The sequence below is a fragment of the Trachypithecus francoisi genome, unplaced genomic scaffold, assembly GCF_009764315.1.
Source record: "Trachypithecus francoisi isolate TF-2019V2 unplaced genomic scaffold, Tfra_2.0 Lachesis_group8, whole genome shotgun sequence".
NCBI classification, from domain to species: Eukaryota; Metazoa; Chordata; class Mammalia; order Primates; family Cercopithecidae; genus Trachypithecus; species Trachypithecus francoisi.
The window spans coordinates 3,245,470-3,269,043 of NW_022681473.1; the positions used below are offsets into that span (position 1 = coordinate 3,245,470).

General features: G+C 51.5%; 1 protein-coding gene across 4 annotated transcripts in view; it reads left to right on the top strand.

Annotated features, from left to right (window-relative positions):
• LOC117080059 (actin-85C-like) overlaps window positions 1–21,984 on the top strand; it is a 43,400-nt gene extending 21,416 nt beyond the window's left edge. For 3 of the 4 annotated variants that reach the window (XM_033204553.1, XM_033204554.1, XM_033204551.1), the window contains 7 exons: window positions 3,242–3,370; window positions 5,749–5,859; window positions 8,785–8,869; window positions 10,163–10,324; window positions 12,576–12,764; window positions 14,631–14,812; window positions 21,727–21,984. In XM_033204553.1, the coding sequence (XP_033060444.1) occupies window positions 3,242–3,370; window positions 5,749–5,859; window positions 8,785–8,869; window positions 10,163–10,324; window positions 12,576–12,764; window positions 14,631–14,812; window positions 21,727–21,870 (1,002 nt within the window). In that variant the 3' untranslated portion in view covers window positions 21,871–21,984. The remainder of the gene's footprint in view (window positions 1–3,241; window positions 3,371–5,748; window positions 5,860–8,784; window positions 8,870–10,162; window positions 10,325–12,575; window positions 12,765–14,630; window positions 14,813–21,726) is intronic. The other variant, XM_033204555.1, reaches the window with a different exon arrangement.
• The last annotated feature ends 1,590 nt before the right edge of the window (window positions 21,985–23,574 follow it).

The following is a 23,574-nucleotide window of genomic DNA, read 5'->3' on the forward strand; positions in this document are numbered from 1 at the left end:
GAGGCTCAGAGAAGGAGACGGAGGCTCAGAGAAGAGATGGAGGCTCAGAGAAGGAGGCAGAGCTCAGAGAAGGGGATGGAGGCTCAGAGAAGGAGATGGAGGCTCAGAGAAGAAGATGGAGGCTCAGAGAAGGAGGCAGAGGCTCAGAGAAGGGGATGGAGGCTCAGAGAAGGAGGTAGAGGCTCAGAGAAGGGGATGGAGGCTCAGAGAAGAAGATGGAGGCTCAGAGAAGGAGGTAGAGGCTCAGAGAAGGAGATGGAGGCTCAGAGAAGAAGATGGAGGCTCAGAGAAGAAGGTAGAGGCTCAGAGAAGGAGATGGAGGCTCCGAGAAGAGATGGAGGCTCAGAGAAGGAGGTAGAGGCTCAGAGAAGAGATGGAGGCTCAGAGAAGAAGATGGAGGCTCAGAGAAGGAGGTAGAGGCTCAGAGAAGGAGATGGAGGCTCAGAGAAGGAGGTAGAGGCTCAGAGAAGGAGATGGAGGCTCAGAGAAGAAGATGGAGGCTCAGAGAAGGAGATGGAGGCTCTGAGAAGAAGATGGAGGCTCTGAGAAGAAGATGGAGACTCAGAGAAGAGGTAGAGGCTCAGAGAAGGAGACGGAGGCTCAGAGAAAAGATGGAGGCTCAGAGAAGAAGAGGGAGGCTCAGAGAAGGAGGTAGAGGCTCAGAGAAGGAGACGGAGGCTCAGAGAAGAAGATAGAGGCTCAGAGAAGGAGGCAGAGGCTCAGAGAAGGGGATGGAGGCTCAGAGAAGGAGATGGAGGCTCAGAGAAGAAGATGGAGGCTCAGAGAAGGAGGCAGAGGCTCAGAGAAGGGGATGGAGGCTCAGAGAAGGAGGTAGAGCTCAGAGAAGGGGATGGAGGCTCAGAGAAGGAGATGGAGGCTCAGAGAAGAAGATGGAGGCTCAGAGAAGGAGGCAGAGGCTCAGAGAAGGAGGGAGGCTCAGAGAAGGAGTAGAGGCTCAGAGAAGGGGATGGAGGCTCAGAGAAGAAGATGGAGGCTCAGAGAAGGAGGTAGAGGCTCAGAGAAGGAGATGGAGGCTCAGAGAGAAGATGGAGGCTCTGAGAAGAAGATGGAGACTCAGAGAAGGAGGTAGAGGCTCAGAGAAGGAGACGGAGGCTCAGAGAAGAAGAGGAGGCTCAGAGAAGAAGAGGGAGGCTCAGAGAAGGAGGTAGAGGCTCAGAGAAGGAGACGGAGGCTCAGAGAAGAAGATAGAGGCTCAGAGAAGGAGGCAGAGGCTCAGAGAAGGGGATGGAGGCTCAGAGAAGGAGATGGAGGCTCAGAGAAGAAGATGGAGGCTCAGAGAAGAGGTAGAGGCTCAGAGAAGGGGATGGAGGCTCAGAGAAGGAGGTAGAGGCTCAGAGAAGGGGATGGAGGCTCAGAGAAGAAGATGGAGGCTCAGAGAAGGAGGTGGAGGCTCAGAGAAGGAGATGGAGGCTCAGAGAAGAAGATGGAGGCTCAGAGAAGAAGGTAGAGGCTCAGAGAAGGAGATGGAGGCTCCGAGAAGAAGATGGAGGCTCAGAGAAGGAGGTAGAGGCTCAGAGAAGGAGATGGAGGCTCAGAGAAGAAGATGGAGGCTCAGAGAAGGAGGTAGAGGCTCAGAGAAGGAGATGGAGGCTCAGAGAAGGAGGTAGAGGCTCAGAGAAGGAGATGGAGGCTCAGAGAAGAAGATGGAGGCTCAGAGAAGGATGGAGGCTCTGAGAAGAGATGGAGGCTCTGAGAAGAAGATGGAGACTCAGAGAAGGAGGTAGAGCTCAGAGAAGGAGACGGAGGCTCAGAGAAGAAGATGGAGGCTCAGAGAGAAGATGGAGGCTCAGAGAAGGAGGTAGAGGCTCAGAGAAGGAGACGGAGGCTCAGAGAAGAAGATGGAGGCTCAGAGAAGAAGAGGGAGGCTCAGAGAAGGAGATGGAGGCTCCGAGAAGATGGAGACTCAGAGAAGGGACACGACTTTACCCAGGTCTCATAGCTGGTGATTCTCATCCCAAGTCCAAACCTCTTCTGCTGAAGAGACAAATTCCTAAGATAGAAAAGCTCTGTGCAGGTGAGCTGTGGCAGCCTGGAGAGGGGGCCTCACTCTGAAATCACTGCTCCATTGCATCTCTGCACCATTGCACTCTTGCACCCGGCATCATGGCACCACTGACCCACTGCACCGTGGCATGGTTGTTCCACTGCATGCACCATTGCACCGTGGCACCATGATATCATTGCACCATGGCATTTTGATGTCACTGCACCGTGGCACCATGAGGTCATTGCAGCATGGCACCATTGTGTCACTGTGGCACAGCACCATTGCACTAAGGCCATCCTTCCTACTTGCTGCTCCCAGCCAACAACTGAGGACGACAGTGACACCAAGGCAGGTCAAGCCCATTTCTGGGAAACCCAGCACTCCTGTGATAAATAAGCCTGGCTCAAGAACTCTCCAACAACCTTGCAAAGCCTTCCCTTAGACAGCATGGTGGCTAAGGTCACCCACCCAATCTGCTTCCCTGTTTCCTGCACCCAGGCTCAGACTTGGACAGCAGCCTGTTGTCTCTTCGATCTTCATCCTGCTCTCACCCCACTGTCCCCCTTGTGTGCGCGTTCCCCAATCACATCCTTGCACCTTTCATTCCATCCTGGTGTCGGTTTCTCAGTGGACCCAGATGAACACATGGGCCTTCGAGTAAAATCACCTCTGAATGATGGAATGGATAGCTTAATCTGCCATGAAAGTAGCCAAGTTTATCTTCCTAAAAAATAACAGCAGTTGAATGACATCACAGACCCTTTCCCGGTCAACGTTCCAAAGCAAATGTGGAAGCAGTGATGATCCCTCCTACCACGATGTCAGCTTATGAAATGCATTCCTGCCAGTGGGCTTCATCGACTTGACCCTCCAGCAGTACCATGGCATTCTGGTGCATCTCCCCACATCTCTCCTTCCTCAGCAGCCTCTCTCCTTGCTGTCCCTGGTTTCCTCATCTACAAATTGGACAGGCTGAAGTTCCTAGGAACGCCTCCCCGGGTGCACTCTTACCTTGCAGGTACTTTGCTAAAACCTCTTAGCGGCCGTTTCTGAAACAGCTCACAGGGCTTGGGGAGGTCGTGGATGCCGGTGCTGTGAGTTGGAGTCTCCCACGAAGGCCACTGTGGCCTCCCAGCCACAGCTCACTGGGTCTCCACAAATGAGAGCCAGCCGCAGGGGAGTCCAACCCCAGTCACCCCTAGAAGCTGATCTATCCTTGCCTGTGTCTTTCAGAACGTATTGGTGGGGATGGAAGAGGAAGACTGGTTCATCGGAGAGGAGGTTCAGAAAAAACGAGGGAACCTCATCCTGCAGTATCCCATTTCTCGAGCAACGGTGACCAACTGGGACAACATGGAGAAGGTGGGCACAGCTTCTGCCAGGCGGGACGTGTTCATAGGCCTCCCTCGCCATGCCCGGCTATGAGACGGGGGTGCGGGCCTTCCTAACCCAGACTCTGCTCTGAGGGCTGAGGGGAGCACTGTTCACAAGTGGCTCCCGGTGTGACAGGGAATGCAGAAACACGGGCCGTGTAGACAGGTCTTAGAGAGCACGGCTTCAGCTATGGGCCCCAGCGGCCCCCCACGCTCTGCTGCCTTGGGTGGAGCTCATCTGCCTGAGGGAGCCCAAGGCACTGACTTCTGCGTGGCTTCAGGGGTCCTGGCTCTTGGCTTCACCATCTTCCCTGAATTGCCAGTGTCATGCAGTGACCCTCCGCTGTGCCCACGCCTCCCACCTCCTCCCTCTCATCACCCCGCCCCATCTTCAGGAGACTCTTCCAAGCTCATATCTGGCTGTGTCCCTTCCCTGCCTCAGGCTGGTCATCCGCGATGGGCCACACCTGCCGCTGACACCTGGCTCTTACTCTTCCATGGGGATCGTGGCCTCATGCTTCTGGGTTCTGTGCCTGCCTGCAGGAGGCTGCCCCTCCACACTGCCCTCCCCCAGGGGCATGTCCCCGTACGGGGACAGGCAGCAGATTCACACCTGGTAACCAACCGTGGTGTACTGAGCCCCTACTGTACCGGCTGTGAGGGGCTGAGCCTACTGTACCGGATGTGAAGGGCTAAACCTACTGTACCGGATGTGAGGGGCTGAGCCTACTGTACCAGATGTGAGGGGCTGAGCCTACTGTACCGGATGTGAGGGGCTGAACTGTGTCCCCAACATTTACATGTGAGACGCTAGCCTCCAATGCCTTGGAGTGTGACCGTGCTTGGAGATAGCAGCTTTAAAGCGGGCAACTAGGTTAAGAAGAGATGATTAGGGTGGGCTCTAATCCAATGTGATTGAGGCCTTATCAGAAGAGGAGGTTAGATGCAGACACCCAGTGGAGGACCCTGTGAGGACACCATCAGGAGAAGTCAGTGCCTGCTGCAAGCCGAGGAATGAGGCCTGGGGAGGAACCCGCCCTGCAGTGCCTTCATCTGGGACTCCAGCCTCCAGAATGGGAGACAATGAGTGTCTGCGGTGCGAGGCACCCCGTCTCTGGAGCTCTGTGATGGCAACTGTGGGACATGAATGCTCCAAGCTTCTCGGCGAGGTCACGATTTCACTGTTATACTCCTCTGTGAGGCAGGGAACATTTCCTGTTTGGAGCATGGGGAATGAGGTTCACAGAGTCAGGTCGCTTGTCCAGGGCTGGTCTGGTGTGTGGTGGAGCTACCGTTTGTGCTGGGCTCACACCTGTGCTCTGTCCCTGTGTGGCATCCACCCATCTGAGTCCCAGTCTGTGTCACACCCTTGAAGTCCTGGTGGTGGTATCTGTCCTCATCAGACCACAAGATGCTCTAGCCAATCTCCAGGCCTCACTGGTCTCAGCCCCACCTCCTAGCCCCAGGCTGGTGACTGAGCAGAGGTTCTTTTTTTTTTTTTTTTTTTTTTTTTTTTTTTTTTTTGAGGCGGAGTCTGGCTCTGTCGCCCGGACTGGAGTGCAGTGGCGGATCTCAGCTCACTGCAAGCTCCGCCTCCCGGGTTTACGCCATTCTCCTGCCTCAGCCTCCCGAGTAGCTGGGACTACAGGCGCCCGCCACCTCGCCCGGCTAGTTTTTGTATTTTTAGTAGAGACGGGGTTTCACCGCGTTAGCCAGGATGGTCTCGATCTCCTGACCTTGTGATCCGCCCGTCTCGGCCTCCCAAAGTGCTGGGATTACAGGCTTGAGCCACCGCGCCCGGCCCTGAGCAGAGGTTCTGCGTCTTGCTGAAGCTATGCTGTCTCCCTGCTGCTCCCTCAGATCAGGTTGACCTCGCTGTCACTCAGCCGTCGCAAGTGCTATTTAAAATGCTGCTTTGATGGCCGGGTGCAGTGGCTCACACCTGTAATCCCAGCACTTTGGGAGGCTGAGGTGGGTGGATCACCTGAGGTCAGGAGTTCAAGACCAGCCTGGCCAACATGGCAAAACCCTGTCTCTACAGGCGTGGTGGTGGCAGGCGCCTGTAGTCCCAGCTACTCGGGAGGCTGAGGCAGGAGAATCACTGCAACCCGGGAGGTGGAAGTTGCAGTGAGCTGAGATTGCACCACTGCACTCCAGCCTGGATGACAGAGCAAGACACTGTCTCAAAAAGTAGAAATAATAAAATAAAAATAAAACACTGCTTTGTCAAACAAGTAACATAACATAAAATAACATGGAATAACAAAACATGAAGCCCTGCCTGGTCCTGCAGCCGTGCCCTGCCCCGTTTGCAGAAGCCTGGCCTTGGCCCCAGGAAGCCACTGACTGCATCCTGTCTCCTCCTAGATTTGGCATCACTCCTTCTACCAGGTGCTCCACGTCGCCCCAGAGCAGCACCCCGTGTTGGTGACGGAGCCGCCTTTGAACCCAACACCCAGCAAACAGAAAGTCACACAGGTACCAGGGCCAGTGGGGGTGAGGGCCTCAGGGCGGGGTCAGCGTCTGGTCTCCCCCGAGCTGGGGGCAACCTCAGCCTCACCTGCCCCTTGCTTGGCAAGAGGAGGACGCTGGGCAGGAGACGCCCCCTCAACACTCATGCCAAGCACGCTGGCCTCCACTGGGGCGCTGGCTAGGGACCAGGCACTGCATACACGTGACTTCATGCAGGCCTTCCAACCAGCCATGGGGCAGTTGACCATACTCCCCTTTGTACATATGAAGAGCCTGAGGCAGCAGGGAGCTTAAGCAATTTGGCTAAGGTCATACGGAGTGTCGCCGGTGGGCTTACCTAGACCCCGGTGGTCTTGCCCTGCAACTCCACTCTCAGCCACAATTCAATTGTCCTATGTGCAGGTCTGACTCCGGCCTCTGATTCTGGTTTAAAACCTCCCAGGTCTCTTATCTGAGCTTCCTTTTGGGCCTGCCCACCAGAGAGGAAGCGCTGGTCTGTGCTGACAGGGTGGCCCTGATGGGACTGGGCAGTGGGGCCCGGCAGGGGCCTGGGCTAGAGAGGAAGGTGTGGCACTCTCCTTAAGGCTGGGGTGGGGGCTGCAGGGCCGCCACTGGCCACCGTGCTCCCATCACATCATTAGCTGCTCCTAATGAGGACATCAGTGAGCTCATTAAGCAAGCAGCATGGTTCCACCACCTGGCCCAGAGTCCCTGGAGCCCAGCAGTTTCTCCCGAGGTGAGCCATGACCCACAGACAGGGCCAGGGCTCGAGGCACCACTTGCTTGCTGCAGAGGCACACACAGCAGCCCAGAAACGGCAGCTCCATCTGTCACCGTGCAGGCATAAGCTGCTGCCTCATTTAAGCCAAAGCCCTGAGCACACCCTTGAGTCCTCCTTAGCTTGTGGACAGGTGGATCACAGGAGTGGGCCACAGCTGGGCTGCCTGGACGGGGTGCAGCAGACTCCCACTTTCAGACTGTCGAGTGCCCATGAAGCGATGGGGACCTGGAGAAGGAGCAGGACAGCCCCCTCCGCAGGGGCCATCTCGCTTCCCGGCGGGGGCGGCAGAATTCTCCGGAGACACAGAACAGAGGGATGAGCGTAGACACGGAGAGGGGTTCAGGATGAGGGCCTGGTTCACACAGTGACAGAGGCCAGCGAGTTCCAGGCTCTGCCGTCGGGAAGCTGGAGCCCCAGGAGGGCCCATGCTGTGGCTCCAGTTCGGAGGCTGGCGGGCTCTAGTCCCAGGAAAAGCCAACATTCACTCCCAGTCTGAAGGCAGGAAAGGGTTGGCGTCTGGGTGCAGGCAGTCAGGCTGGAGGGGCTACCTCTCCGTCCTTTTGATCGAATCAAGTCTGCAACTGATTGGATGAGGCCCACCCACACCCAGGAGGGCCGTCTGCTTTACGCAGCCCCTGATCCACGTGTTGGTCTCACTCAGTGACACCCCTCAGACACACACTGAAGAACACTTGGCCAAAGCCCAGGTGCCCTGTGGCCCAGTTCAGTTGGCCTGTGAGATGAGCCAGGGCTCCAGCTGTGGGTTTGGCCTCCAGCCTGCCTCTGCGGCTTCCCACCCGCTAGGTACACTGCCTGCCTTTCTGCCCTGGTCCTCTCCAAATTCATCCTCTAACTGTATCAGGGACCCAACAGGAAGTCAAAGGTACACTCACATGGGGCATGTTTAGTGGGAGTGTCACAAAGAGATTATACGCAAAGGTGAGCGTGAGTGTTAGAAAAAAGTCCCATGAGGGGCTGCAGTATCTGGGGCTGTCCCAGGGCAGCTGCTACCACACCTTTGCCTGAAAGAGCAGTGGATGGTTATCAGCTCCTAGGGAGGGCTGCCGCCCAGGCACTGTGGCCTTCAGAAGAGGGACCCAGCAGGGAGGGAGCTGGGACACCAGCAAACCCTTCTCCTCCCCTCCCTGGGTCTCCTTCTGGAGAACCTGATGGGCGACCCAAGAAAGAGGAGCCCAGGGCAGACATCACGAGGAAGGCGGGGGCTTCTGCAGGCCACAGGCAACCGCCAGCCCACCCGTGTGGGGCTTCTCCTCGCTGTTGGCAAAGGGATACTTCCACATCTGTGGGCTCTACTTTGACCTCTTCATCCTGCACCCAGCCCCAGCAGGCCTCAAAAACTCCCCACAAAGACAAAAGCCGGCCTTGGCTCCCACTGGCCTGCTGTGGGGCCGTAAGGTTACAGAACCCGCATGGTCTTCAGGGTCCTTCCCTGTGGTCCACTTCCCATTTTACAGATGAGAAAACTGAGGCCTGGGACCAGCAAGTGATGGCATTTGCGGAATGCCCAGTATACACTAAGCACTATGGCACGGGCTTTACGGGTGTTAACTCATGTTGTCCTCAGCACCATCCCCAGGGAGGCACCACTATTATCCTTCTGATGAAGAAACTGAGGCACAGTGAGGAGCAGTCATCTCCCAAGGTCACACATGCTGGAAGAGCCGGGCCTAGAACCCAGGGGACCCGATGCCAGCCCAGGCCCTGCCCTGAACTCTGGGCTGCTCCCAGTGTCCACACCCCAACACTTCACACCCTGGGGCCACTGTGCACCTGTCCTAATCCACCCTGAGCCAGGTACCAGACATCAACGGACAGCCCCTATGCCCAGGAGCCCATCTGTAGGGAGTCCACCATCTAATCCAAGTCTCCCCACAGTCCTAAGAGGTGTCTGGGATGGATGTGAGTCGATTTTACAGACTGGGAAACTGAGTGTCCGAGAGCTCATTGGAGCAAAGCTGGGATAAGGAGGAATGTGTTTCTGTGCCCGTGGTCTGGCTCTCTCTTGGGTGGTGCGGGGAACCAAGTGCCTCTTGCAGGCGGGACTCATGCTGCCTGAGTAGTTAAGGAGAAGCCCGCTGCCTCCTCATCTGCGGGCCTGGCTGCCAGGAGTGGCTGATGTTTCTCCCCAGGTGCTGTTTGAGACTTTCAACATACCTGCCCTGTATTTAGCTAACCAAGGAGTCCTTTCTCTGTACGCCTCTGGCCAGACCTCTGGTGAGTGACCCTGTGGGAGCCCCCCACACCCTCCCCATCCCTCCGGCTGAGACGCTCACCACTGTGCACAGCCCACTCCCTCCCTGACCGGTAATGAAAAACAAAGACCCACACAGCTCGCACTCTCCAGCCCCTTTCATCCCTCCTGGTTAAACGATTCACTCCCAGGTTTTAACAGTTTGTTCACTTTTTTTTCTTAGTAGATTTCTTGAGGTGTATATATACAGTAAACTGCACATGTTTAAAGTGTAGAATTTGCTAAGTTTTGACACATGGGTCCGCTCTTGAAGCCTTCAGAACCAGATAATGAACGTATCTGTCACCCCTAATCACTTCCCTGGCACCGCACACTCTGCCCCTCCAGTCTGTCCCCAGACAGCCACCAGCTGCCTTGAGGTTTGCATTTTCTAGAATTTTGTGTGAATGGACTGGGAGGGCGGCACTCTTTTTTGGGATTCTTTATTTATTTATTTTTTCACACAGCATAATTACTTGAAGATTTATCCTTGTGTGTGGGTTGAGAGTTCATGTCTTCCCATTGCTGGATAGTAGCCCATCATATGAATACATTGTACTTTATCCACTTGTGAATGAATATTTGAGTAGTCAGTTTGGGGCTATTGTAAATAAAGCTGCTATGGGCTGGGCGCGGTGGCTCACGCCTGTAATCCCAGCACTTTGGGAGGCCGAGGCAGGCAGATCACGAGGTCAGGAGATCGAGACCATCCTGGTTAACACGGTGAAACCCTGTTTCTACTAAAAGTACAAAAAATTAGCCGGGCGTGGTGGCGGGCGCCTGTAGTCCCAGCTACTCGGGAGGCTGAGGCAGGAAAATGGCGTGAACCCAGGAGGTGGAGTTTGCAGTGAGCCGAGATCACACCACTGCACTCCAGCCTGGGCGACAGAGCGAGACTCAGTCTCAGGAAAAAAAAACAAAAAAAACAAAAAAAAACTGCTATTTGTGTACAGTACAAACACTGTACAAGTATTATTTGTCAATTAAAACAATAAAAGGAAAAAAATCCTGGTATAATTTTTCCTCTTTTACCTTTTGGACCACTACTGTGAAACCTGCCTATGTGGTGTCATAAGAAAACTTGTGGGCTGCCGTCCAAAACAGCCAGTCCTTTTGTTCCTCCTTGGGCACTTCCCTTTAGGGGAAGAAAGCTGGCTCCTGAGAATCTTTGTCTTCTCCTCCATTAGCTCCCCTCTGCCTTCTCTCCCTGCAGATACAACAATTATAAGGGATGTCATTGGCCCTTCATTATGATACCAGCATGTTCTCTTGTCTAGGCTTGACTGTTGAATCTGGAGAAGGAATGACACACTTTGTGCCCATCGCTGATGGCTGCCCTTTGCATCTGTCAACCTTCCAGCTGGACATAGCGGGCCAGGACCTAACCTTGCACCTCCTGCAACTGTTGAAAGACAATGGGCAATTATTGTTGGGCACAGGTAGGAAACTGCTATTCTTGGCTGGGTAAACTAGTCTCTGGGGTGTAATAGCCTTCTTTGCTAGCTCATCCTACAGCCCTCAGTGTGTAAAGCTAAGACTTCATGACCATCATTGAAGTTCTAAAAAACAACCTTATCTATATTTAGGGACAGTTAGTGGATTGATGATGATAAGGGCAGTGATAACGATGATAATGATTATGGTGGTGGCGATGATGGTGATAGTGATGGTGATGATGATGATGCTGATGATGGTGATGGTGATGGTCATATGGTGATTGATGGTGATAATGGTGATGGTGGTGATGGTGATGATGGTGATGGTCATATGGTGATTGGTGGTGATGGCAATGATGATGGTGGTGATGATGGTGATGATGATGGTGATGGTGACGATGACGGTGATAGTAATGGTAACAATGATTGTGATGGTGGTGGTAGTAATGATGGTGATGGTGATGATAGTTATGATTGGCAATTGTTATGATGATGGTGAGCTAAGCTTTATAGAGAATTTATCCTGTGCAAAGCACTAGGCCAAGTAAACATTTTACATGCATTTTCTCATTGCTTCTCACTGTAACCCCATGACAGGGAACAATTATTTCCATTACAAGAAGACAATGCAGCTGGGTGCAATGTCTCATGTCTGTAATCCCAGCAATTTGGGAGGCTGGGGTGGGAGGACCACTTGAGTCTAGGAGTTTGCGATCAGCCTGGGCAACATGGCAAGACCCAGTCTCTACACAAAAATTAAAAAATTAGCAGGGTGTGGTGATAAGCAACCTGTAGTCCCAGCTACTTAGGAGGCTGAGGCAAGAGGACTACTTGAACCCAGAAGTATAGTGAGCTATGATGGCACTACTGCATGCCAGCCTGAGTAACAGAGTAAAGCAACACCCTATCTCTTTAAAAAAATAGGAAGAGGCTTAGGAAGGTTATTAGAAGATTTGCCCAACACTCCATAAATGATAAATGGCATAGCAGCTGGGATATGAACCCAAGGCTCCAGGCAAGGTGTCTGTCCCTCTCTGCAGCCAGTTCCTGGACTAGATTCCCAGCCTGTGTAACCTGCATGACACCCATTCCCAGTGAGCCTATAATCCTGCATCTCAGGGTCTTCCTTGCAGACCAAGAGGTCTGTGTCAAAAGCGATGCAAACATGGAACCCTAAAGAATAACAGCAATTAGAGGGAAAGTGAGAAGGATTGCAGGGCAAAGTCATAGCATGTTATTGACGCCTCACACTTGGTGAGCTCTTGGTGAGCATCGTTGCCTCTTGTCCTTCCAACAGTCCTGTGAGTGACCATTAATCCCATTCTTGCAGATAAGGAAAGGGAAGGTTTAAGAGGTTGATGAAGTTGCCTAAAGCCAGGTATTGGGTCAATGGCAGAGATGGGATTCGAGCCCAAATTTGCTCACCAAAGCCCCAACTACGTGAAGAAAGGAACAAATATTAGGAGAGTGCAGCATCCCAGGAGTCAAGGAAAGAGAAGGGAGTTATTAACAGCCTCAGCTGCCGAGGGAAAGAGGGCAGGAAAGAATCAAAGCGTGTCCTCAGGTTTTCGGACCTAGGAGTACAGAACAGACCCAGGCAAGAGCAGGTTAGGTGGAGCAAGTGAAGGTAGAAGGCAGACGTCAGGGGCTGAAGAGCAAGTGACATTTCCAGGTGGGCAGTGCAGAGTTCCCCTGATCCAACTCAAAGGCAGTGATAGACAAAGCATAAAACCAGAACACAAGAAGACGCAGCTGGGTTTAAAACCTGTTGTCAGTCGTCCCGAAAGAGAAGGAATGTATGTAAGCTTCCAGATATTTCTGGGTGTGGACTTTGATCCACTGTGGGCAATTCTCCAGAGAAGAAGAGGGCAGCTGTGAGCAGGTGGCAACTGTGAGCAGGTGGCAGCTGGGGGATGGGGCACCAACAGCACCGCTCATAGCAGTAGATAAGAAAGTTGGGTTTGGTTTTCCAGCTCCTCCCACCCTCTCCCAAACATATACCATATATAGAAGGATCTCAACTTCTCAAAAGCTGAAATTTCCTAACCCCTTTCATCTGAGTTCAAGACATACTTATTCTACACTTCCACAAATTCAGGCTCAACGTGCAGCATGAACAAGAGCACCTGGGGTGTGAGATGGAAATGGAAACGGCAGCTCCAGTGGTGCAGCCTCAACCTCACCAAGGGCGCTTCTGTGAACTCATCTCCTTTTCATGCCTTTTTCTGTTTGGCACTTTTCCTTTGTCCCATAGGGGATCGAGAGTACTTCCGGGACATGAAGGAGAAATGCTGCTATGTGGCTTTGGACTTTGACAAGGAAAAGGAGAAAACCGATTCACCTTCTCACCATCAGAAATATCAGCTACCTGATGGCCAGGAGATCACCGTTGGGCAGGAGAGCTTCTTCTGCCCCGAGGCGCTCTTCCAGACAAAACTCATAGGTGAATCCGCAGGAAGGGTATAGAAATTAGCCTGGACATGAGCAAGTGAGCACCCTGTAAGAAAGAAGGGGCCGGGCGTGGTGGCTTATGCCTGTAATCCCAGCACTTTGGGAAGCTGAGGTGGGTGGATCACCTGAGCTCAGGAGTTTGAGACAAGCCTGGCCAACATGGTGATACCTCGTCTCTACTAAAAATACAAAAATTAGCCAGGCAGGGTGGCACATTGCCTGTAGTCCCAGCTACTCTGGAGGCTGAGGCAGGGGAATCACTTGAACCTGGGAGGTGTGGGTTGCAGTGAGCTGAGATCACACCACTGTACTCCAGCCTGGGCAACAGAGTGAGACTCCATCTGAAGAAAAGAAAGAAAGAAAAGAAAGGAAGGAAGGAAGGAAGGAAAAAAGAAAGAAAAGAAAGAAAAAAGGGAGGGAGGGACTAGGGCTGCCGGGAGGGAGTCTGGTTTGAGTAGCAAACAAGTACGTTATTTCAAAAGCTCCTCCGACTCCAGCTAACACTTACAGTCTGCCTGTCGCTTCGCTGACCATCGCATGTGTTATATCCTTGAATCTACCCCCAAATCTGCCTCTGTAAAATCATCCCAATTTACAGAGAAGGAAACTCATCGAAGAGGCCTTCTCTTTAATAATGTACTGTTTATACTCTGCCTACTTACAAAATAATCTGAAATATAAAAATCAAGACAATTTAAGACAGACATGTAATCACCCTGGATTTGGAGGGAGCTTTTTACAAATGTGGCTGATCTAGAGACTTGGAGTGAGCATGGAGCTGCCTAAATGCTCCGGCTAGTACATTTGTTCCTGATGGAACGGCAAAAATGACAGAGGGTGAAATCCCTCCTGATGGGAAAGATGGAATCTCCCGGGTCGACATGGAAAAGCAGGTGTTCCCCAGAGTCCAATTCTTCATTTGTTACCTTCGTAAAGGACAAAGGGGCATTAAAGGCGGGGAAGTAACCATTTCCCCGGGAGGAGGACCAGTGAGTACCTGGCGTTTAGAATCCCCTGTTAGTTGGTTTGTCTCTGTGTTCGCCTGTTAGACTGTGCAGGGGATGGCGTGGTCACGTGCCCCACCAATGTGAAGTGGAGAAGCAATTGAGATTCTTCACCCACCGTGGGGAAGTTCTCCCCGGGGTCTGGCTGGGTCCCCGTGAACGGGAGCACCACCCCAGAACGGTGAAGCTAGCAGGGCCTTCCTGCCAGGCCCCTCTTAAATGCCCCCTGAGATGAGTCTTTTTTCATGGGTCCAAAGTTATTCGGCAGCTTTTCCTCCCAGGCAAGAGACATGAGGCATGGACGGCACCACCTATTCCTCCCAGGGGCTCCCAATATTGAACAGAAAATATCAGGTCGGTGCAAAAGTAATCGATGACATTTGCACCAACCTAGTAATACAAGGCACACATCTCTTCAGGGCGGTTCTCATTATATTGGAGTTTATTCATGTGGCCAAATGATGAGCCAAGAAAGGAGGGATCAGTGTCATTTCTCAAAGGCTGCCGGAAGAAGGATGCTGCCTCGACAGGAATTTTTATACAATTGATACCAGAGCATTACATATTAATAACTGTCAATAACAGTTGAATGTAAATTCTCCTGGAGGAGAGCAGAGAATTCCTATTTATTTCCTCAACCAGGAGCAGCTGAGTCCTGTTGTCTGGCCGGGTGGCTCCCTGCATTCCCTGGTGGGAGCCCAGCTAAGCTAAGGTTTGCCCGCCACACTGGAGCTAACTAAGGCTCAGGGAGGTTTCCAGCACCCAAGGCCTTCCGCTGGCAGGCAGGGGCCCAGTTGCGCAGCTGCCGAGCCTCTGGCTTCCAACATTCTTTCTCCCTCTGCCTGTCCTGACAGGGAGAGACGCCCCTGGCCTCCACACGATGGCCATCCAGAGCATCACTTCCTGCAGCCCCGACCTCCAGAATGTCCTCTTCGGCCATATGCTGCTGTCGGGAGGGACGGGCTCCTGCCCCGGCTTGCAATTCCGGATGCAGAGAGAAATATCTGAGCTGGTGTCCCCTACAGTTTATGTGAAGGTGAGGCTGCCCCAACCCATCCCCTCTGGGAGCGCCTCCAGTTCATTCCACAGGTGTATCTGCAATGCCTCAGATAGGCTGGGCATGGCTCCTGGCACCTGGGAAGTCCTTGGAGCTTTCACTCTAGTTGGCGGGGAGGGGGAGGCAGGAAACGTCATGAATAAACATGAAGGGGACATGAGTGGCATGTCAGGAAAATGCAGCAAAGGATGGGGTGGGAGGGAGTGTAGGCAGGGCTGGGGGTGCTGAATACAGGGTGGGCCAGAGTGGGCCTCCTTAAGAAGGGGACATTGAGTAAGCACTTGAGGTAAGGGTGAGCCATGTGGATATCTGGGGAGCAGCGTTCAGCCAGGGTGGAACAGCCCATGCAGCCGCTCAGAGGCTTGCTTCCTGGAGGAAGGGCAAGGAAGGGTTGGCCGGGGCCGAGTGAGCAAAGGCAATGGGAAAGTGAGGTCAGAGATGCCGCAGAAGGACATCCACTCCAAGAGGGGCTGGAAACCCCCCGGCGGGTTCAGCCGAGGAGTGACATTGCCCAAATAGGCTCTGGAGAACTGATCAGGCTCCTGTGCAGAGAGTAGACGTCATAGGGACACAAAATGGACAGTCAGGTCATTAGGACTATTGGGATGTCGGGACTATCAGGACGTTGGAATGTTGGGACTGCCAGGATTTGGGGACTGCTGAGACGTCAGGACTGTCAGGATGTCAGGACTGTTGGGATGTTGGGACTATTGGAATGTTGGGACTGTTGGGATGTTGGGACTGTCGGGGACTGTCAGAATGTTGGGACTGTTGGGATGTTGGGACTGTCAGGATGTTGGGAATGTTGGGATGTTGGGGCTGTTGGAATGTTGGGGCTGTTGGGATGTTGGGGCTGTTGGGATGCGGGACTGTCAGAATGTTGGGACTGTCAGGATGTTGGGAATGTTGGGATGTTGGGGACTGTCAGAATGTTAGGAATGTTGGGATGTTGGGGACTGTCAGAATGTTAGGAATGTTGGGATGTTGGGACTGTTGGGTTGTTGGGACTACTGGAATGTTGGGACTGTCAGGATGTTGGGACTGTCGGGATGTTGGGACTGTTGGGATGTTGGGGACTGTCAGAATGTTAGGAATGTTGGGATGTTGGGGACTGTCAGAATGTTAGGAATGTTGGGATGTTGGGGACTGTCAGAATGTTACGAATGTTGGGATGTTGGGACTACTGGAATGTTGGGACTGTCAGGATGTTGGGACTGTTGGGATGTTGGGACTGTCGGGATGTTGGGGACTGTCAGAATGTTGGGACTGTTGGGATGTTGGGACTGTCAGGATGTTGGGAATGTTGGGATGTTGGGGCTGTTGGGATGTTGGGGCTGTTGGGATGTGGGACTGTCAGAATGTTGGGACTGTCAGGATGTTGGGAATGTTGGGATGTTGGGGACTGTCAGAATGTTAGGAATGTTGGGATGTTGGGGACTGTCAGAATGTTAGGAATGTTGGGATGTTGGGACTACTGGAATGTTGGGACTGTCAGGATGTTGGGACTGTCGGGATGTTGGGACTGTCGGGATGTTAGGAATGTTGGGATGTTGGGGCTGTTGGGATGTTGGGGCTGTTGGGATGTGGGACTGTCAGAATGTTGGGACTGTCAGGATGTTGGGAATGTTGGGATGTTGAGGACTGTCAGAATGTTAGGAATGTTGGGATGTTGGGGACTGTCAGAATGTTAGGAATGTTGGGATGTTGGGACTGTTGGGATGTTGGGACTGTCAGGATGTTGGGACTGTTGGGATGTTGGGGCTGTTGGGATGTGGGGCTGTCAGAATGTTGGGACTGTCAGGATATTGGGCATATTGGGATGTTGGGGACTGTTAGAATATTAGGAATGTTGGGATGCTGGGACTGTTGGGATGTTGGGAATGTTGGGATGTTGGGGACTGTCAGAATGTTAGGAATGTTGGGATGTTGGGACTGTTGGGATGTTGGCACTGTTGGAATGTTAGGAATGTTGGGATGTTGGGACTGTCAGGATGTTGGGACTGTTGGGATGTTGGGGCTGTTGGGCTGTTGGGACTGTCAGGATGTTGGGACTGTCGGGATGTTGGGACTGTTGGGATGTTGGGGCTGTCGGGCTGTTGGGACTGTCAGGATGTTGGGACTGTCAGGATGTTGGGACTGTTGGGATGTGGGACTGTCAGGATGTCGGGACTGCAGGGATGTGGGACACACCTGGCCTGGCTGGGGCAGGAGGGGCAAGGTCACTCAGTCACTTCCAGCTGGGCTCAGCAGCTGCCCCATGAATGCAGCTTCCTTTGGTTAAATGAAAGCACTCTTCCCCCGTGGGTGCCCCACCCAGGGTTGTCCCCAGTGGACACTTTCTCTGGCTTCCTCTGTGTCTGCGTCTGGCCTCACAGCCTCTGCTGTGGGGTCTCTGGGAGCTGTCACTGCAAGGCGTCCCTGTCAAGCTGGCCCTGAATCCTTCCCATATCACCAGCTGGCCCTGGAGCTGGCTGCAAATCCCACTGGCCAACTGTAGGGAACTCTGTGATGGGGTCTCCTGCAGGTGCACAGGAGACTGTCACCAGAGCGATACCCCCACCCAACTCGCGCCTGTCACCAGGGTTCACGGCCACCCTTTGTATGCTCTGTGGGGGTGGGGCAGGGGCGGGATCTTTCAGACACCAGGGTGGGCAGGGGCGTGAGTGGCCATCTCAGCACTTCTTGTCCTCCCTAGACCTATCTTACTGCCTTTGTCCCCTCCGCTCCAGCTGCCAGCTTTGAAACAGGACACTGCAAGGTGATTTCCTCCAGAGTCTGGAGGCAGGAGGCATGGACTTACTCCCTTTTGCCCCCAGCCACCCAAACTTTTCTGGAGGATTCTATCACCCTATCACCCATCGCCCTCACCCCCACCCTAGGGGCCTCAGGTCTGGTTGCAGGCAGATGCACTCAGAGGAAGGGTCTGGCACGTGTCCTCAGAGCATCTTTGGCTGCCTCTGAGACTCTCCTTGCACATCTGACGGTGTTCCCTGCACCCTTCCTGTCCTTGCTCTGTAGACCAGGGTGAGATTTGAAAGAGAATGCACAGCAGTGATGCCTGTCCCAGGTGGTCCCTATCCTTCCTCCGTAGCAACAGAGAAGCATCAGGAATTACAAATGCATCAGCCAGGATTACACAAAAATATCGTCCCACTGCCTTGTCACCTCCCAGGTCTTCAGCCCTCTTCCTATGGGCCATAAACATTCATGGGAGGCTGTAAAACTGTTATTGGTTTCCTTCCTCCCTAAGTCTGCAGCTCTCGTCAGACCATCTTATGTTAGATCACAGGCATTTACATTCTGTTAAAACCATCACCCCTCCCACCTTCTCACTCCAAAGCCCTTGGCTCTCACTTCATAGCCTGTTTCTGGTCTCCCTCCTCTCAGCTTTCTGGACCACTCCAGGCTCGTGTGTAATTAACTTTGACTGAATCAGAACAGAAGGCTACTGCTTAGCCCAGCGTGGAAAACACATTAAAATTGAATGTCATACTTTTGTAACTTTTTTTCTCTTTCCTTTTTTTTTTTTTTTTTTTTTAAAATAAGACAAGGTCTCACTGTTACCCAGGCTGGAGTACAGTGGCATGGTCACGGCTCACTGCAGGCTCAGGTGACCTCCCACTCAGCCTCCCAAGTAGCTGGGACTACAGGTGTGTGCCTCCACGCCCGGCTCATTTTTTTGGTTCAGGTCTTGGACTCCGGGCTCAAGTGATCCAGTTACCTCATCCTCCCAAAGTCCTGTTATTGTAAGTGTGAGCCACCACGCCTGGCACACATTTATAGGTTTCTTGACCGCATTTGCAAAGGGGATCTTTGGGCCATCTCTGTCCTGCCAGCAGGTGGCTGGGTTGCATTTGGTCCAAGCCCTTTCATCCTTCTGAGTCCTCGAGGTGCCCTCCACAGCCTCCTCCCACCAAAAACTCTGCATCAAGCTTGATGATGACATCACCCATTTCCCATTACTTGGCTGTGATTTAGCTCTTCTCTGCCTCATTTCTGTCCTGTCTGAGCCATCTCTGAAAGAGGTACCATGGTAGCTTCTCCTGTAATCATCCATAAAGCTCCTTACATTGTTGCCTAAAGAAAATCCTCTCCCTGAAATGAGCTCATCATCCACCTTGAGAGAACCGCTAGTTTCCATGGGGCCAACTTTTCAAATAATTGTTTCTCCCAGCAACCTGCATCTGCTGTCATGAATGTTCTGGAGCTAAAACTCTGCCCAATATCTCCCCTCATTTCTTCAGAATGTTGTCATACCCTTAGATCCATTTCTAGATGTGGATTTTGGAGTCAGAATCATGCACAATTCGAGGTTTTTGGAATGGATGACCCAATTGCCCACAGAAACACTGAGCCTCCCATCTGTCCCGGCGAGGGCTGAGCCAGCTCTGGACCACGTCCATGCCAGCACAGGGTCCTTTGTTCTCAAAACCCCTGGGCACCTGGGTAGATGGAGAAGAAATGCTTGTTGTTCTTTTCTCTGTTTTAAAAAATTTTTTTAAACATATTTCTCGTAATTGTTCAATCCAATCCTTTGGCCATCTTCTGTTAGTGATTTGCTATCTTTTTCTTTTTATTTATTAATTTTTTTGAGACAGAGTCTCACTCTGCTGCCCAGGCTGGAGTACAGTGGCACAATCTTGGCTCACTGCAACCTCCGCCTCCCAGTTCAGGCGATTCTCCCTGCTTCAGCCTCCCAAGTTGCAGGGATTACAGGCGCCCACCACCACACCCAGCTAATCTTTGTATTTTTAGTAGAGATGGAATTTCGCCATGTTGGCCAGGCTGGTCTAGAACTCCTGACCTCAGGTGATCCACCTGCCTCAGCCTCCCAAAGTGTTGGGATTATAGGCATGAGCCACTCTGATCAATTTACTTTCTTCTTAACACACACACCATCCCAGTCTCCATTTGGTTTTGTGTGTTTGTTTAGATAAGACACAGATGAGGTCACCAACTGATCATGGTGACATCCCCTCCGTGGAATCCGTGGAAGAGGCTCCCGGGTGCCTGGCGTCAGCCCTTTCTCTGCCTGATGCCCTGATCCTAATCATGCTTTTTTTTTCCCCCTCCTGACTCTTTTTATTTTTATTGTTTTAGCTATGATAAATCTTTTCTTAACCAATGCCAGCAAGTGGTTTCCAAGCCAAGGGCCGTTCTGTGGTGCGACAGAGCCAGGAGACACTGGGCAGCTGAGTCAGGGAACCCCTCTTCCCTCTCACCTACGCCTCGGGTTTCCCAAATCTCCGTTCAGCGCTTCCTGCCTGAAGATCCCCGCAGCGAGGCATTTGCTCCCTGTGTCTTAGAATCCTAAGCATGTCCTGTTATTATCTACCTAAGTGACTTAAGGAAAGTTAGTGAACGTGTGAAAATGACAAGTGTCTGACCTGGAGCAAGTGACCTTAACCTTCCTGAGCCCCAGGGGCCTCTTTTTAGTTTTTATTTATTTATTTATTTATTTAGAGATGGAGTTTCACTCTTGTCACCCAGGCTGGAGTGCGATGGTGCCATCCCGGCTCACTGCAACCTCCACCTCCCAGACTCAAGCTATTCTCCTGCCTCAGCCTCCCGAGTAGCTGGGACTACAGGCACGCACCACCATGCCTGGCTAATTTTTTGTATTTTTAGTAGAGACGGGGTTTCACCATGTTGGCCAGGGTGGTCTCAAACTCCCGACCTCAGGTGATCTGCCCGCCTCAGCTTCCCAAAGTGCTGGGATTACAGGTGTGAGCCACCATGCCTGGCCTTTATTTTCATTTTTTGAGACAGGTTCTCACTGTGTTGCCCAGGCTGGAATACAGTGGCACAATCACAGTTCATTGCAGCCTCGACCTCCCAGGATCAAGCAATCCTCCAGCCTCAGCCTCTCAAGAAGCTGGGTCCACGGGTGCACACCACCATGCCTAGCCCCCTGCATCAGGCAGAGAAAGGTCCAACGCCAGGCACCCAGGAGCCTCTTCCACTGAAGGGCTGTCACCTGGATCAGTGACAAATGGCTATAGAGCCCTTCACTTCTTCCCAGCCCAGAGGTGACCTGACTGGGTATAAGAAACATTACTCTCTCCTAAAACAGAAATGGAAAGAAATATACACTTTATAGGTGTTGTCATGAAAAGAGGAGCCTAGCAAGAGTGAGAGGAAGTCTTGAAATCTCCCCATCGCCGTCCAGAAGGAATTTCTCTAGGGGGTTCGGTGACTGGTGATTGGTTGATTTTGCTTATCTGTATTTTCCAGTTTTTTCTACAAAATACCTACGCCTTAGGCACTGTCATTCTATATGGATAAAATGTGTTACATGTTTTAAAATGCCAAGGGCACGAGTCCTCTGTGCTCTTATTCATTTTATCTAATAGTTTAAAGCTACAAGCCGGGCATGGTGGCTCACCTGTAATCTCAGCATTTTGGGAGGCTGAGGCAGAAGGATCACTTGAGGCCATGAATTTGAGGCCAGCATGGGCAACATAGCAAGACCTCATCTCTACAAAAAAATTAAAATATTAGCCAGGCGTGGTACTGTGCACCTGTGGACTCAGCTACTTGGGAGGCTGAGGTTGGAAGATTGCTTGATCCTGGGAGGTCAAGTTTGCAGTGAACTGTGATTGTGCTACTGTACTCCAACCTGGGCAACAGAACGAGACCCTGTCTCAAATAAAAATAAAAAATAAAGCTACAGGAAGCAGGCATGAACTGTTCGATATCTTTAATGGCAAATCATAGATTGTATTTGCCAGGAGAGATGACTGTCCATGAAGTTCTCTCAGGGGCGGACGTTTTGTGTCCCCACTTTAGAGTAGTATTTTGATTTTGCTTTCTTCTCTTTTCTCCTGCCCTCTCCCCACCTCCCCTTCCCTCCTTTGCCCTCCACTCTCCTCTGCCTCCTTAACCCCATCCAGGTGGCCACCTGTCCATATTCCATCTATGGAGCTTGGGTAGGTGGCTCCATCTTGTGCTCACTCTCCACATTCAAGGACATGTGGGTCACCGGCAAGGAATACAAGGAGATGGGCTCTTCCATCATCAGTAGAAAAAGCTTCTGATGTATGGCTTTCAGGACCATGTCGCCTGTGCCTTTGATACCAACTGCAGGATGAGCCTTGTTGTGGCTGAATTGATCAGAGCTTAGAACCAGCTCAAGGGCAAAGGCACTTCCTCCCCCAGACTTCAATAAAGAATGTCAATAAAGGATGGACTCTGTCTTTTTGTCTAGGCTGGGCTGGCAGCAGCACGGGACACTCACTACGCAGTGTCACAGGACACCAGCTGCATGAATGCAGAACAGTTGAGGAGAGGGAAATCCTGGCTCTTTCTGTGTATCAGTCAGGATGGTGAAGTTGTGCTGCAGTAACAAGCATCCCCCAAATCTCAGTGCCATGAAACAAAGTCAGTATCTCGCTCATGCATGTCCACTGAAGGTCAACAGGGGCTGCCTCCTACATCATCCTCACTCAGAATCCAGTGACAGATTAGAGCATCAGAAACATTGTCATTCATTGTGGATGAGCAGAAGAGTGTGCTGCTAGGTCTTACATTGGCAACTAAATCCATCAATTCAGAAAAATCACAGGGCACACAGTCATGATTAACCACAACAAGTCACATGGCCCTACCCAACCACAAGAGGCAGGAAGTGTCATCCTACCACAGGCCTGATGTACCCACATGAGCAGAACAGCATGGATGCTCTTGCCTCGTGAAGGCACGATTGGGGCAGTACCCATAGCACTCACCATGCAAGGGGCATTACATCCTCCAATGAACTTAATCCTCATGTCGTTACTGTGAGGTTGGTTTCATTAAAGTTGATTTCATGAAGCAGAAACTGGTGCTAAGAGAGGTCAATTAACTAGATCAAGGTTATTTAGATAGTAACAGGCAGTTTAAATCAGCAAATAGCATCTAGTAAGAGTGTCAGGGGAGAACAGAGAGAACTAAGGAGAGGAAGAAACCAACCAAACAAATAGAAGACATATATTTTCAGTGTAGAGGGGCCATGGAGGGCTGCACAGACCCAAGGAAGGGTCCTGAATGCAGACACTAGTGGAATTTCAGAATATCAAAAATAATGGCATTTAGAGGCTTTGAGAGAAATAAACAAATGCAGGTTAACTTAAAGTAGGGTGACTGGAAAAAAAACCCAGGTTACCCAGTTAAATTTTGAATTTCAGAAATGTAACAAATTTTTAGTATAAGCACATCCCAAATGTTGTGTATTATCTCAACTTGCTAAATCTGGTACCACCATCATAAGGGAAAGTGACTCCAGTTATTATTATCAGAGTTCTTGACTGCAAATTGTTGTAGAAGAGAAGAAAACTATCAAGTGAAGAGGAAGGATTATTTTGAACCTAACATCTCATACCTTTTCCAATAGGTGGAAATGATAAAAAAATAACTTGGGGACAGGCAAACACTCTGAAAATTTACCACCTATATGCTCTCTCTAAAAACAGAATCAAAGATTATCTACAAGATGGATAAACGAATAAACCAAGAAAAAGAAACAGTGGTGAGTTAAGAAAGCAGACCAAACTTAGAGTTAAATCTAAATAATTATTATTATAGATTTAAAAAAATTAATAACAGTATGGAACAAAAATCTAAGATGATCTCAAAATGAGGGGTGAGGTAATAGAGGAGGGAATGAGGCAGAAAGTGAAATTGTGGAAAATATGCGTGTTATATGGGTGTTCATTAACTCTAGAGATTGATAGAAGAAATTAAATTTAGGCATGTATGTTTCT